At 33.6% G+C, this 16292-nt stretch overlaps 1 protein-coding gene across 6 annotated transcripts in view; it reads right to left on the reverse strand.

The window, feature by feature from the left end:
• The window catches only part of TANC2 (tetratricopeptide repeat, ankyrin repeat and coiled-coil containing 2), a 293951-nt gene that overhangs the window by 103323 nt on the left and 174336 nt on the right, over positions 1–16292 (reverse strand). For all 6 annotated transcript variants that reach the window (XM_006912329.2, XM_025047068.1, XM_025047067.1 and 3 more), the window contains 2 exons: positions 13018–13204; positions 9283–9546 (listed from right to left, as the gene is read on the reverse strand). In XM_006912329.2, the coding sequence (XP_006912391.1) occupies positions 9283–9546; positions 13018–13204 (451 nt within the window). The remainder of the gene's footprint in view (positions 1–9282; positions 9547–13017; positions 13205–16292) is intronic.

Consider the following 16292-nt stretch of genomic DNA (forward strand, 5'->3'; position numbering starts at 1 on the left):
TAAGTTTCTCTGTTATCATTTAAAAAATTCTTGTCCCTTCAAATTCATTATTTAAGGCATAAGAGATAAATACTGGAAAGATCAGCCAAGAGACCTAAAATTCTGCTAGCTGTGGCTCTTTGTTCTACTATTTGTATGTAGTTGTTCTCTCCCTCACAGTCACTTCAATCTTTTCCATTTGCAAGCCACTTTCTGAGAAAAAGTCTTTATCATACTTTGTTAGACCTCTCACTCCTTGTCAAAATTTGCTCAGGCTACACTTGCTCTGCTTCCCCAACTGATCCCTAAGTCAGATTAATTGTGTCTTCTTTTCAGCAACCATATACACATATTGCTAATTAGAACTTGTGTTATTGAGCTATTTGTTTACATGTCTGTCTTCCCTTATTAAATTATAGGAGGTTCTTGAGGGCAAGAAGGCAACATCTGATTCATCTTTGATAACCCAATCCCTTCAGAGTAAATCAGAGTGCCCTACATGTAATGCTCAATACAGACATGAATTCCAGACTAGTCCTACTTAGATTTAGAAATCTGGCTGGCTCTGTCCTCACCCCTCTCATTGCTCTGCTTAATGCTTAACAGACACTACTGCAGTAAATATGCTCGCCTCCGGTGATGTTCATACGATCCTTTCATGTACTGTTGATCTTTTACTTTTCTCTATAGCACATATCGCTTTTTATCATATCATATAAATTACTTATTACATTTATTTTACTTTCCCTGGCTAGTATGTAAACTCCATGAATGTAAGAATCTTTTTGTTTATTAATGATTCTAAAGAGCTTTAAACAGTCCTTGACATATATACAGTACATGCTCAATAAATGCTTAATGATGAAATAATCGTATTTAATGTATACTTTGTGTTTTGGCTACATTTAAACAATCAATGGATAACAAATTAGGTTTTTGTCTTACTGGGCTATTTGAAAGCTAAGGATGAAGGAGGTGGCTATAGCAACAATGCTTTATACATCATCATTCCTTACAAACACCGACAGCTCTATATGAACATATACATTCCCACCTCATGGTGTTACTCTTACTATGAAACTGCACTGGCGAATTTTTTTGAGATAATTCCATCAAGTTCAGTTAATACTATAATATTTAATAAACACTTTCCAGAACATGTGTAAGAGATAATTAGGTAAGTGGAGGGGAATTGAATAAGTAGGAAAAAATGAATCTACAATACAAAATTTTATGTAAAAAGAAAATGTTTCAAGTTTAAAAAGTAAAGAAATAAAATTTTATGTAAAAAGAAAATGTTTCAAGTTTAAAAAGTAAAGAAATAAAATTTATGTCTTTAAAAAACTTTGTTTTCAGAAAAGGAAGAGGAAATAGAAAATGAGAGCTTTTTTTTTTTTTATTTCATCAGATTGGAGCAGCTGACTCACTTATAGAACATTTAACTGCTATACTTTTTTGAAGTCAAAATAATTTAATACACAAGTGGGCAGAAAAAAATCCAGCAGACAACATTTGGTACAAAACATTCCAGAGGCAACTCTATATTGAGTCTGAATCCAGTTTGAACTGTTTCTTCTATCGTTTGCCACTAATGCAAACAGATTTTAGTAGCACAATTGTCATTCTGGCTGATCTGAGCAGGGAGCCTGAAATGACACTTTATGTTCGCTATAGCCTGCGCAAGAAGCCACTCTGCTGTCCTTTAATTCATAAAGTCAACATTCTAACTGCTGAAAAGCCCATTTTTGATTTTTTTGTAAAAACTTCATTATAGTTTCTGACTGGATTCGTTTAAATCCCCCAGGATTCCCATTTTGCATTTACCTGATTTTTAAGATCCTTTTCTTAGGAAAATGTGCAGCTCCAAACATTAACAAGTAGATGGTAAGCGTTTATATTTTAACTGACTTCTGTTGTTTGTGTTTCCCTGATACACACCTCATTCTCACACAAAGCACTGAGGACAGCTGTCGCAAGCGAACATTTCCTGCTTCCCACATCTCTCCAATTCACTGCCAGTCTCATTTTAAGACATCCAGGAGGCAGCCTACTCTCTGATAATTCTGCATACAACCGCAAGTTCACAAGGGTTCTCTACTTCCTTCCAACACAATAGGCTTAAAAATAAATATGCAATAGTGATTTACACTTGAAAACAGTAAAAGACATAGTCCTAAGTTTCTTCATATTTTAGAAGTTTAATTTAAAGGTATATAAACACCTAAATTTATATTCAGAAAACTGAGCTACTCCTGGAAAAACACGAACCTTAATGCTACAGACTGCTAAAACTCAACTTTAATGACTTTGTCATTCTAGTTAAAAGTTTTTGTTTTCAGTAAATACTACTTTCTTCATATGCAGTATATGGAACTTTTATTTGGTATATCTAACTATAAGACTTCACTTGTTTGAGCCTTTATGTTTCTAAAAGTCTATATAGCTAAATTTAATGACCAATATATTTATAATATCAGACTTGTTTTAATAGTTAATAAAAAATACACAATTGTTTAAAAGATTTCATTACATATATTTCTTCCATCTTAATTGTGAGTTAAAAGCCAGAAAATAATTTAAAAAATAAATCAACATAAACATTTGCATATGCACTGACTCCATTCCCTGCAAGTAGAAGTATTAGAAAAACCAAAGTGTTATAAAAGCCACGTGTCCTCTCCATTCTTTTTAAAATCAAGGGTTTTATGGAATAATATAAACAGTTTTTAGAGTTCAATCCAGCAGTAACCTCAAAGATGGTAAATAATTCCTTTACAACTTCCTGGTCCTGCTGGATGTGGCTCTGGAAAGATGCCAACGAGCTCAGGCAAGAAAGGGTGCGTCCCTTCTCCAAGTGGGGAGCAGCCTGGAATGCAGCAAGGACCATTTAAACAATTACTCCCCTAGGTTTTTTAAAAAGTGATGCAAATAGTATTTTCACATCATAATTCAGCATTATTTGGTAGCTAAAATAAATAATTATATTACACTGAGATAAAGTTTTTTAAAAAGGGGAAATTTAAAAGCCGGATTTGAACTTTTATTATTGGCATTCATCATCCCCCTACCCCCAGCTGTTTGTATGCTTAGACGATTTAAGAAATAGAAATATACTGAAGTTTTTCCCTATTTCAAGCTCATCTCATATTTGAAATACTCAATTATTCTTGGTAACCAAGGAGATTTGAGTATTTGATCTCCCTCAGTTTGGGGAAAGCACTTCTATGTACACACTGGAAAGTAAAGGGAAATATGTATATCTAGAGCTAAAAGGAGAAGAGAGGACCTTCTTGAGTTAAGAAGATTTATTTAAAAAAATGATTTGGATAGCTAATCACTTAAACTACCAGAGGCGGTGGGCTTATCAAATATTTACACACATTATACAGTTAGCAGAATCATTCCCTGTGACGGTAATTTTATTTCCCCACATTCAGGAAATATTTTCAACCTATAATCTATTCAATTTTGAAAATAACTGAGTCATTTGGGTTATAGCTTTTTCCTGCCTCTTTGTGAGGACACTGAAACCATGGTTTCCAGATACAGAAAACAAACTATTTCCTGACCTGTGACTTGCCCTGCAGGCAGTAGTAGGTCTGTTTGTATATTCTGACGGTATAAAATCCTATTCTCCAGGACAGATCTATCTATCTGGCTTCTGATGGTGCATTACCTTTCACCCTTCCTTTCTTTTGAAGAGCATGATCAGTACTGCCTATGAATCTGAAGATCTCTGTCAGCCAGAAAGACCAGTGTAATGGGATGACCACTGGGAAGGGATGATAGGCGAAAAAATAATCAGTAATAAGGTCTATGAGCGGAATGATTTAGACTAATATTATCTTTTATTATTTTTTTTAACGTGAGGGAGGGCAGGAGAGGGAAAAGAGAAGGGGAGAAAGCATTTAAGTATGTACAGGAAAAATTTTCCAATACTTGAAATAAAACAAGCTCCGATAACAAAGAAAAATCACTGTTTTAGAACTTGATATATTTTCTATTAAAAAGATAAAGAAAAAAATGACATTAAAAGCATGGCTCATAAGAGAAAAAGCTGATATATTGATATCATCAAAATTTTTGTGCTTCAAAATATATCAATAAGAAAACAAAAAGATAAGCAATACGCTGAGAAAATATTTTGCAAACATATTTCTGATTAAAATTTATGTCTAGAATACACAATAAATTCTTATATAACTCAATAAGACGACAAACAACCCAATAAAAAATGTGTAAAAGATTGGAACAGATATTTCACCAAAGAAGATACATGAATAGATAATAAACATAAAATAAGCGCAACATCATTAGTCATTTGAAAAATGCAAAGTAAAACCACAACAAAATTTCATACCCACTAGAATAACTACAATAAGAGATAAGACAAAAACAAACGGTAGAGGAGGTGTGGAGAGACAGGAATCCCCTTACTGTGGATGGAAATGGGAAAAGGTGCAGCCGCTTTGGAAAACAGTTTGGCCGTTTCTTAAAATGTTATATACAAATTTACTCTATGATCTAGCAACTTCACTCCTAGGTATCTATCTATCTATCTATCCAAAAGAAATAAAAATATATGTCCACCCAAAGGCTTACACATGAATGTTCACATAGTTTAAATTGGCACTATTCACAATAGTCAAACATTGTAAAAAACCTCATATCCATCAATTGGTGAATGGATAGATAAAATGTGGTTAACAGCCACACAATGGAACACTATTTGCAATAAAAAGGAAAAAACTTCTCATATATGGATGAACCTTAAAAACATTATGCCAGACACAAGAGACCACATATTGTATGACTCCATTCACATAAAATGTCCAGAAAAGGTAAATCTATATAGAAAGTAGATTAGCGGTTACATGGGGCTGGAGGTAGGAACAAAGTTAACATTAAATAGATGTGAGAAATATTATTGGGATAATGACTGTTCTAAAACTGATTTATAGTGAAGGTTGCATAGCTTTGTTTAGATTACTGAAGATTACCAAAGATTACTGAATTGGGTGAATTACTTGAAATGGGTGAATTTTATGATGTGTAAAATATGGCTCAATACGCTTGTCTTTAAAAAAGGATAAAAAAATTCACAAATTCACATAGAAACTGCTGCTTCAGGAGTTTACCTAGGCTTCAGGAGTTTATCAGAACTATAGTGGCAATTAAAATGATTTCTGGCCAATTTGGGAACTGATCCTAGGTTTATGCTCTCAGTTAGGTTATTTTTAATCAACACTAAATATAGGTATTTCTTCAAATGTCTAGTTATGTTGCCTAGGACTGCTATTTCTAAACCAAAGACAGGTAAAACCCTTCTAGAAAGACAGGAGCCTATACATACTTTACATATATTTTAAGTTGAGGTATGATTTACATACATAAAGTCTATAAATCTTACATGTTTAGCTTAATAAAATTTTTAATATATATATACCCATGCAACCATCATTCAGATCCAAATATAGAAGGCTCCTTTAATTGGTATCCCCACCAAAGGTAACCACTACTTTAGTTGTATCGCCACAAAAGTGCCATAATATTGTGTTTTTCTGAACTTTATATAAATATACATACTTCATACAGTATGTACTCTCTCCATAATGTTATCTGTGGCACTAGTACATTCTTTTCATTGTTGTATACAATTTATTTGTCCAGTCTACTGTTGACGGATATTGGAATTATTTATAAAAAAAAAACTGATACGAACATCCCTATATTTGTCTTTTGGTGAACCCGAGGACTTCTTTTTGATGGGCATTCTATGTGGGAGTAAAACTGCTAGGTGTTAGGTAACATGCACACATAGCCTTACGCACCTTTAATGCATCTTGCTGGCAGCTTTACAATTTATTGGTAGTGGGAGTAACGATCTTATTATAACCCCATCAGCAATGTATGACAATTTCAACTGCATCACATCCTCACTAACATTCAGCATTCTTTTAATTTTGTGAGTATGGGTACAGTGGTATCTCATTGTTAAGAACTTTGAAGGATCTGATATTTTATCTTTCTAAGCTAACAAGCTGGAATACTTCAAGAAGACATGAGACATCTAGGTCAGAGATGAAAGACTGTTACTCAGAGGAAGAGCAGTAGCCAGGGTATCAACATTTGTGCCAGTTCTCTGAGCCCCAATTCCCACAGAGTAATACAAAGAAAGCTAGGTGATACTTGCACATGCAGATAGTTAACAGGAGAGGCATTCTGTGTCTAGAGATTTGCTTGCATTTTTGGGGATTTTATATAAATGAAATCATAGTATGTACTTTTAAAATCTGGCTTCTTTCACTAAGCATCTATTTTGCGATTCATACGTTGTTGTAGTACCAATAGTTCATTTCTATTTGTGGCTGGGTGGTATCAATTGCAAGGATATACTATAATTTGTTTATCAATTTTCCTATTGATGGGCATTTGGGATGTTCACAGTTTTTGGCTATTACAAATAAATCTGCTACAATATTTGTATACATTTTTACAAGAACATATGCTTTCATTTCTCTTGTATAAATTCTATTGTTTTTTTCACCTCATGTCTCATATGTATTATAATCATATATAGATATATAATGTGAATATATATTTTAAAGAATCATACGTAATATTAACCGTAGGAGAGAGGTGGAGAGGAAAATCTCTTAGACCCCTTCTCAACAATGCTGATAAAGCTTTTGACTTGGCAATTCGTTACCTTTAATTTTGCAAAATACCAGAGCTTTTAACTATTTTCTCTAACTCATGGCTTTCCTTCTTCAGTCTATCCTATATGTATCGATTGATCTATCTATCCATCTATCTACCTGCCTACCTACTTATCTACCTACCTACCTGTGTATATAGATATGTACACAAGTAGTCATTTTTCTAAACTGTAAATTTAATATGGCTCCTGCTTATACTCCTCAGTATCAACAAAATAAACCCAGCACTTACTGTCTGAGTACATAAAGTCCTCGGTATCACCTTTCAACATCATTTGCTACCACTTCTTCCATGTACCCCAAGTTCTTCTCACACAGAAATACCAATAATGTGCCTCCTTCCTTTTTTTCTGTTAGTCCTTCTTGTGATTTCTTATTCATCCTTCTCTATGACGCCTTCTATTCTTCTCTACTCTACTCAGCCCCTTTGCACTTAGATGCTTCCTCCTCTGTGTTCCTACAGTATTTTATAAATTACTGTATTATAGCACTTATCACATTGCAGGTGAGTATGTTACAAAAACAACAATGGGTGTCAAATAGAATTTCCTCCTGTAATTCTCCATAAAATTCTTATTTTAATATTTGCTTCAGTCACTGTTCCAACGGATATGCAAAAACATACCGAAGTAAAACTACAGCCACAGTTATGTTGATGCCTGTAACCAGTAAAGTTGCTAAATGGCAAGAGCAAAAACTATACCATGAGAGGCAGTTTAGAAGCCCCCAAATTACAAATTGGATGATAATTCTCTAACAGCTGACCACAATTTAAAAGATTTTTTAAGTAACTAGAACATCAGCTCTTAACAAGATAAAATTCTAAATAAACTAAAATCTTAAAACCCATAATGAAAGAATGTATCCTGATACATTGCCTAATAAAATACTGCTTGCTTTGTAAAGTTTTTTTTTTTTTAAGACATATTTCAAACGATATTTTTACCTGTGATTAAAATACCTGGTATAGAAACCTGGGTTCTATTTTCTGCAATAGAGTTATACAGTCAATTTCTTCAATATTTATTAGTTAGAGAAATAACTGGTAACTTATTAATACTTCTGCCAATTTCTGAAAAGCAATAGTGTTAGAAAGCTTGAGAGACAGTGAGGGAAGAATCATAACTGGCTAACTAGTTCTGGACAACTCTCTGTAAACCCTAAGATTAGAATTTGTATTGGGTAAAATAATAAATCTCTACAAACTATTATGCTCAAGAAGGACAACGTAGGTTTTAATCTCTTCAGTAAACTAAAAAGAGGACAAAAGAAGCTTGTACCTCCGTCTTCTAGAGCCAGAATTTTCTTAGGAATCACTGCAGCTTAGCTGTGAAGTAAACTGGATGTACCATTAAGGTAGGTAGCTGTATTTCCCTGTTTTTATATAAGCAAGGATTTAAATCCTTCTCTTCGGGACAGATTGAATTCGTCTAGCACTTTCTCGTAAGTTATAACATTCTAGGATCCTAATATGACATCATGGTTAAGGATCAACATATTTAAAAAAAAGAGAAAATTTTCTATCATTATATAAAAGCAAATAATCTTGAAAAATTAATAAAATCTTCTGAGTTACTGATCTTCCAGATGAACCATTCATTCTCCCCATAATCACATCTGATGACAGACACTGATGGTCTCTCAGAGGATGGAACAAAGAATAATGGTTTAGAAAAGGTACAAAAAGGAAATGAGAAGGGCAAGAAGCATTACGCTATCACTTGCATAACATAAATAATTACATCTGAGAAATATGAGCTCTTGACTACGGTATTTCATCATCTTGTGTCAGTGAGATAAACATATCCAGGCAAGTAAGACAAGCATAACTTTGATTCTGTAGTATAGACAAAGTTCAGATGATGATGAATTTTGAAATTCCAGGATGCCCAACTATTCTGCAAAAGCTCCTGGTCTGAATTATTAAATAGCAACTTAGCTGTATAAAAATTATCCCTTGACTAAAATTCCAAAGAGCTGCTAGAGAATAATGGCTCCATATTCTAGCCACTTAAACTTCTGTACCATTCCTTTATGACAGAGACTGCTAGTGGTGTTTGACTTGTCCTTTAGCAATGTAGGTACCTGGTGGTTCTTTAATAAGGGCCAAGGTATCGTGAAAATATCGAGCTCTCAGAATGGGGAAGCTGAATTGTTGCCTGCCTGCCACTCCCTCAAGCTATGGGTATATCATTTCTGATAATACAAATTCTACTGAAATACACTTTAATTTAATAATGTTTTTTAAAACTAAGGTTTTTAAAAACTTAAACCTCAAACTGAAATCCTTTCAAAGACTTCTGATGTGAGAAAAAAAGATTTTTAGTATTTCAACAATATACTTTCTAGGTTCTGTTTCTGATTTTATGTGTGTTTGTATGTATTTTAGGAACAGAACTAAACAACCACTTGAGGAACACAAGTCTTCCCCTGGGATCAAAAAGATAAGTACATGTATACTACCGAAACATAAAAGGGTAGCTTGATCAAAGAAGATTTAAATACTGTTAGAGCAGAACTTAGTTTCATTTCAATAAAGATATATACTGCAGTAAAATAATCATTAAAAAAAACCCCACCTTACCTGCTACTGAATTTGGTCGTGGCATAAGATACAGTGGAATAGACTGTACCGACTGAGACAAAACCGTTTCCAAATTCCTCTCTGGGATCTTATTCAGGCTATAGGTGGAAGCTGTCATGTTTTCATCAACCCGATACAAACAGGAATCCATGCTAGATTTTTGAGACTGCCAAGGTTTCAGGTTTCCTCCAGATCCTAATTCTTTACTGCTTTCTCCAACATATTTTGTGCGTTCCACATTTTCAGAATAGCTTGTCAATGTAGCTGAAGAAAAAAAAAAAGAATAAAATGAATTAAAAAAAAAAAAAAAACACCTAATGTTTACTACTACCCAAATTCAAGACTAATGATAGCATTAGTAACATTATTTTAAAAAAGTAATTGATGATCATTTCATTTCTACCATGAAGTTTAAATAATTGAAACCAAAATATAACTATCACATATTTTCTCTCACATCCGTCTCATATGTTTACCTTAACAACTCTATTTAAATGAACCAAACATTTATACATCAGTGCTAAAAGACCTACAACAGGGGCCTATCAATGCTAAAAATTTCATAATTTCATCAAAAGGGAATTTATATAATTTTCGTGAACTGCTGGAGTGCCAGAAGTCTCAAAAAGATCTTTATATTCTTTTTATCCTATATTTTCCCTCATTTAAATTTATTTCCTGGCCCTTTACATGTAACAAAGAATTAGAAAAAAGTAACAGTCCCTAAGTAGAAGCTAATAGAGGAGAAAGAATCTGTCCAAATATGGAAGCAATACAGGGCGTTTTTGTTTGTACAGCTGACTACAGCTCTAAGCCTATGCAAGTCCTTTCATGAAATTAAACCAAAACTGAAAGGGCTTCTAGAATTTTATCTAGTCTTATCACTAATTATAAACAGGAAAATTTTCATCAACCCCAGAAATGGAAGGATTCAACACATTAAAATCTAGATTATAAAAATTTTAGCAATAATTATAGAACAAGAATAAAATGTTATTCCAGGGGAGTTTTTATATGTTAGTTCACAGTCTCTTCTTATATTTAATATACCTATTGTTAAAAGAAGAAATCTAAGTTCATGAGGTAATTTCCATGATTCTTTTAGTGTGGTTTTCACTCGAAATTTAAAGAGTTCTGGACTTTGTAGTAACATGGGAAGAAGATGAATTACAAAAGAAGACACCTGGTTGCCTTCCAGACTTGCTGCTCTTTATGATATGTCCTCCTTGCATCTGAGAATGAAGTGCTGCCTCATGGGCCTCTCCTCTCAGAAAAGAACTGAGAGTATCATAGCATCATGGATGACACTAGATGCTAAAAAAGAATATTATGAGATCTATGTGGTGCAAGGGTTGAATTTTACTGGATTTGCTGCCTGTAATCTGGCTGCCGTGGTCCTAGCAATGCTGCGAACCATTCCCTTGGACTGAAGCTGGGGCCCTGTTACTAACATCCTTGCTGGTCGCTCCTAGTCTTTTGTGTTGGTCATGGGCACAGTGAACCAGTAGTGCCTTGTGCGCTGCTGCATACAGCTTCCCTCCTCTGTCCATGGACTTCTTTGATGCCACTGAGACATCGGAGGCAGGCTCCTAGATTTACACAATTTAAGAGTGGGGAAAACAATGCCATATTAGGGCTAACACACCAATATGAGAAGGGAACTTGCAGGAAAATCCCCTTCTAATCCCACCTTCCTTCCACAGTTCAGAAACGTGGTCTTGCCTAAGACTTTCAGAAAAAGCAGGACCACGTAATTCCTTTCCTTATCTTTGCTCTCTCTCCTTTGTATCCTCTCTCCTCCATTCATTCGCTCTTGCTTCCCTGGGTTACACTTCCTTAATAAAGTGGTATCATGTAACCTTCTGTCTCAGGATCTGTTTTCTAAGGAATCTGTGCTAAGGTCATCCTGTTGGTGAAAATTTTGAGAACCATGGGCTAGAAATGCTTGAAGCTAACTCAAATGTTCAAGTCATATTAAGTTATATTATTTTGGTATATGGTTAAAATCACTCACTTTTATGAAAAATTCATTTCATATATTCAGTCTTTCAGTCAAAAATAGTCCAATGGTTCCTAAATTTTTGCCACCAAACTCAATGTTGCACCTTCCCCGATGAGATTTTTATGGATTCCACAGCATATTTTATAATTTTAATTTCTAAATGTGTTTAGTGATATATGTGTGTGTGTGTGTGTGTATACAGCATTTATATTAAGTGTGTATATGTCTATATGTAGTCTTTTTTAACAGATGTATTCTTCTTATCCTAATTTCTGGAAATTGTCTCATTACTTTAAAATATAAACATTTTTTAGTAAAATCTGACTGAAATGTAACTTCATTTGGTGTGAAGGTGTGGTGATTCAGCTGGCTTTGTAATTCTTAGCTAGAAGCTTGGATCTCACACAAGTGCCAGGGTCAGTATAATGAAAGCCAGAAAATGGAAACTCCTATTTCCCAAAGGACTTGTCTACATGTAAAATATCTGTTATTTAACCCCTTGCCTTTCACGATTTTTTCTGAGTTGTGTCCCTGCAGAAGTTTTTATCATTAAGTCCCAAATCAGAGTTGGCTAAGATTTGCTTATATCTGTATGGTCTTAGCCTAGAAATATATCCCCTATTTTCAGATAAACCATGAGCACATTCAATAGGCTCCAAACATTAAAACACAACTTCTTTAAAGGTCTGCGAAGGTCGTAATGGGTTTTACTATTTTCAATATTTCAAATTATTTATAAATAATAATGTTTACTAGTAACTAGTTAACTAAAATATCATGCTACTGTAAACTTACTGCAACTAAAATATCACCTACTGTAAGCTGGAATTGTATCAACGGTGAGAGAGCCAGTTAATTCATTTTGAATAGAAGCTTTGGTGGAGATGTATTTGTTTGATAAATTAAAAATGAGAAATAAACTATTGAAAATGAATAATGTTAAAATGTCTTTCAAAAATATAAGATCAACAAAAATTATAAAAGTCCTGATTGGTGGTAGAAAGATTTGAGAAACTTTGACTTAATCTGTGGTACAAAGAAAGAATTATTCAGTGGTCTGTGGACCCTTTCTTATTATTCAAATGCTGAATTTTATAATAAGGAAGGGCTTTTATGGTCATGGTATTTAAAAGCAAAGACAAGGAGGGCAGTTAGTTTTCCCAGTGTGAAAGAGTACTGGTGTAACTTTGCACTAACATTGTACTCTTTGCATAAACCAAACCTATTATTACATGGTTCATTTGTTTTTCAAAAGTGAAGCCGGGAGTATGCCTTGCCCTTTTTTCCTTAGAAAAAGTTTGATTTCCCAAAACTTCACTCATCTCCACGTGACTGACTGAGTCCCCTTAACAAGTATACAATAGGCAATAAGTGTAAGAAGAAACGAGAATCTCCATGAATGCCACCAGCTCAGTAAGAAAGGAACTTTTTCTGAACCACTTCTATTGGTATTTACAGACATGAATTTACAGAAAGAAGTAGAAAAAAACTTTTTCTATCCACCACTCTTTTTATCAGGTAATGCCTTTAAAAGAGCGACTACGCGGAGAGGGATAGCTTTCATTTTGTTTACTGCTTTTTCTCTCTCCAGCATCATTATAAAGAGAACACATTTTATATATACATTTCAACAATTCAAAATCAGATTTTTTTTTGAAAACCTTAAGCTTGTGTCATTATTTTAAAAAGAAAAAAAAAAAGACACGAAATGGTTAATATAAAAACCAACTCACCAATGATGCCACTATCTCTGCTTTCGAGGGTGGAGGTTGGACTAGTGACAGCCCCGTAGCTGCAGTCCTTGGCAGTTGCATTTGTACTGACTGGTGGGAGGGTGGAGCAGGGGCTACTGGCTGGCGGAGAGGCAGTGCTGCTAGTCAAGGTGGAACAGGGACTTATCCGCTGAGTGATTGCTGAGGTCTGAAAAATTAGAATGAAAAATAAATAAGACAAACTGATCAGCTGTTAAAGTAAAATATATCTAATGGTAAAATATAAGCTTTGATGAGAAAAAGAAGAAAATCTACATGCACAGCTTTTACATCTATTAGGTTCTATTTATTTTTGCTTTCTAGGATAAGAGATTCTGCATTCCACAATTAAGGTGAAACTTAATAAACTTAACATGAGCAGAGACTATGGCCAATTTTTCTGCCTAGAAAATTTCCAGTAGCAAGTATTCGTTATCACTGCAATGAATTAGCAGAATAATTTTTAAAATTAAGCACCAGTTGTCCTTGCTATTTCCAATCAGTAAAACTTATGAAGTCTTGAATATTGTCTTGTTAAGAATTTCCTTCAGATAGAAAAAAGAAATGTATCTCCAGCTAAAGAGAAATAAAAATAAGGTTATTGATGCAAACAACTAGAATTTTTTTGATACATAAGTAGCTGCCGGAGATAATAAATGAATACAGAGAAAATGCCTTATTCTAAAAGTCTAATAAAACAAATCAAACAATATTAATTTCATACAAAATTAAATTTCTCTGTAGAAACTAATTACAGACTAAGATCACTTTGTATCCAGAATAATTCTTACACTGAAGTTACCTCCTTTTTAAGCTTCTGATGGGAAGGAATAATCACCAAAACAATTGGTGGTAATATATTCAGGTTTACTGAATGTAATGACAACTCATTTTTCTTTAGCTCTTTCTATTCAAATTACTGAAATAACGAATAAACATATTTTTTTCAAAAAGTATAAGAAATTTTATTCTTTTCAAAATAAGTGATCAATGACAAAATCACATGGATGACTAATGATAAATTTGACATCTTTAATTCTTAAAAGAAGCAGAAGCCTTTCAACTTCTTTAAATACAAAGTCTTTCTTCATATTCTCTCTGCTAAAATTGAAGATTTATATTTAATACATGATTGGAAAACATGTTGATCACTAAATATGAGACTATTAAGGCTCTTTGACTCATCCTAAAAAGATTTCTAGATGCAAGCCCTTGTATTTAATCATCTGTGTTGAATCCAGGTTTTGATTTTTAATTTAAATGCTATAATCAGGTCATAAAATGTACATTCAGCTCAACCAAGCACAAGTGACATTCTCAGAATCCTGTAAACAAATAAATCTTTTCAATCATATTAATAATATTAGGAACTGATTTTTCTTATGTAAGCCATCAAATCTATGCCATTTCTCTTCAATTACATAATTTTCCTCCAGAGCAGGGAGGAGTTTCGATTTCTTTGTATCTCCTTTTTTTTTTTTTTTTAATAAAATGATACTGAGCAATGGTTTTTAACTAGGCATGCAGTACAATCACCTGTGGAATGACCAAAAACAAACAGGCTCCCCTACAAAACGGACATACTGAGCTCCACCCCAGACTTACTAAATCAGAAACCTCTCTAGTTAGACTTTGGCATGGCAATTTTTAACCTTTTCATTCTCAGTTTAAGAAACATGCAGGTAATGAAATGAACTATACTAGGGTCTTTTACATAGCTACACCTGTAGTCATCCCACATTGAAAAAGTTTCATTTTGGTATGGATCTATTACCTCTACAACAACTCATTTCCTCATTTCCGTTTTTAGACAAGATTTGCAGTCTGTTCTTTGAGAAAAGAAAATGTATTATATGCATTAATATAGCCAATTGGAAGGGTAAGCTCAAATGACACTATTTTTACTAAGTTATTTTCTGCAAAATATAGCATATATCACAGACTTTGTCTTTAAAAACTTTAGCTATAAAAGCAAAGCTTAAAGGTCAAGTCAAGAGCAGAAAATTGTTCATGGCTTATGAATTAAAAGGCAGGCTTTACATTTATTTAGGGAAGCCAGTTGAAGACATAGAAACCTCTTAGGCAGAAAGACATTATCCACTTCCAAAACCTTTCAGTGGTTTCCACACTGTTCTTAGTGTTCTCCAGAAGGATCCAAAACTCTCAATCTGGATCTCTTAAAGGTCCTACAAATACAGAAGAACCTAATGATGGAATTCATAAGGCACATCCTAACACCTCAGAAACTACTGAGAGAAGAAAATACAGCGATCAACTGAGTATCATTTTCAGTATTTCGTTTTTGCAGAAAAATGATATATGCTGACTTGCCTGTGCTGGATTCTGTCGTTACTAGTACCAAGGATACCATTACTATAGGGTCTTCCTAAACAAAGCAATCTATCTTTGTTATTATTCTGTTTAGCTCAGAAGGTCACCAAATGAACATAACCTCCTAGTTCTTAGTAGTCTTCCCAAAAGTAGATATTCTGATGATCAATTTAGTCACTTACTTCTGTGGTTCTAAGGTAGTTTTATGGTTTATTATATTCTAAGAAAGCTAACATTAAGCTTCATTATTAATACTTTACATTTAATACTTTACAATTAAAACAATTTTAATATGTTATTTCATTTACTTCTTATCAACCAAGTATGAGACATAATATTATTTTTCCCATTTAAGAAATGTGAAAATGAAACTGCTGTAAGCATGAGCTATAAATTTTCCTTAAATCATATAGTCTTCACAAATATTTATATACTAATTATAGTGCATATTATTTTATACCTTTTATATATATGGCATTTTATGCCTTACAAGGTGTTTTCATATTCATGATTTAACTTGAGCTTCACGGTAATCCTGTCAGGTGTTATTATTTCATATTACAATGGAACACCATGGTGTAGCTGTTAAGGACATAGGTTGTGAAAGTAGACTGCCTGGATTTAAATACTATTAAATCATTTTGGCAGTGTGTTTCCCTTTTTTGTCTCGAGATGGCTTCTTCTATATGTCCTCAGTTGAAAGACTTCTGTTGAACTAACATTCAGGTGGTTTTAATGATGGCTGCTCTGTAGTTTAGTTGTAATTTTGATGTGGTTGTGAGAAAAGGCAAGCGCAGCATGTACCTACTTCTCTATCTTGACTGGAATTCTCGTGTTTTCACCTTTTTAATCTAAAAATTGGAATATAAATAGACCCTACCACACTGGGTTGTAAGAAAGCTTAAACGAAATAGTGTAAATAAAGC

This window comes from Pteropus alecto, unplaced genomic scaffold, assembly GCF_000325575.1.
Source record: "Pteropus alecto unplaced genomic scaffold, ASM32557v1 scaffold134, whole genome shotgun sequence".
NCBI classification, from domain to species: Eukaryota; Metazoa; Chordata; class Mammalia; order Chiroptera; family Pteropodidae; genus Pteropus; species Pteropus alecto.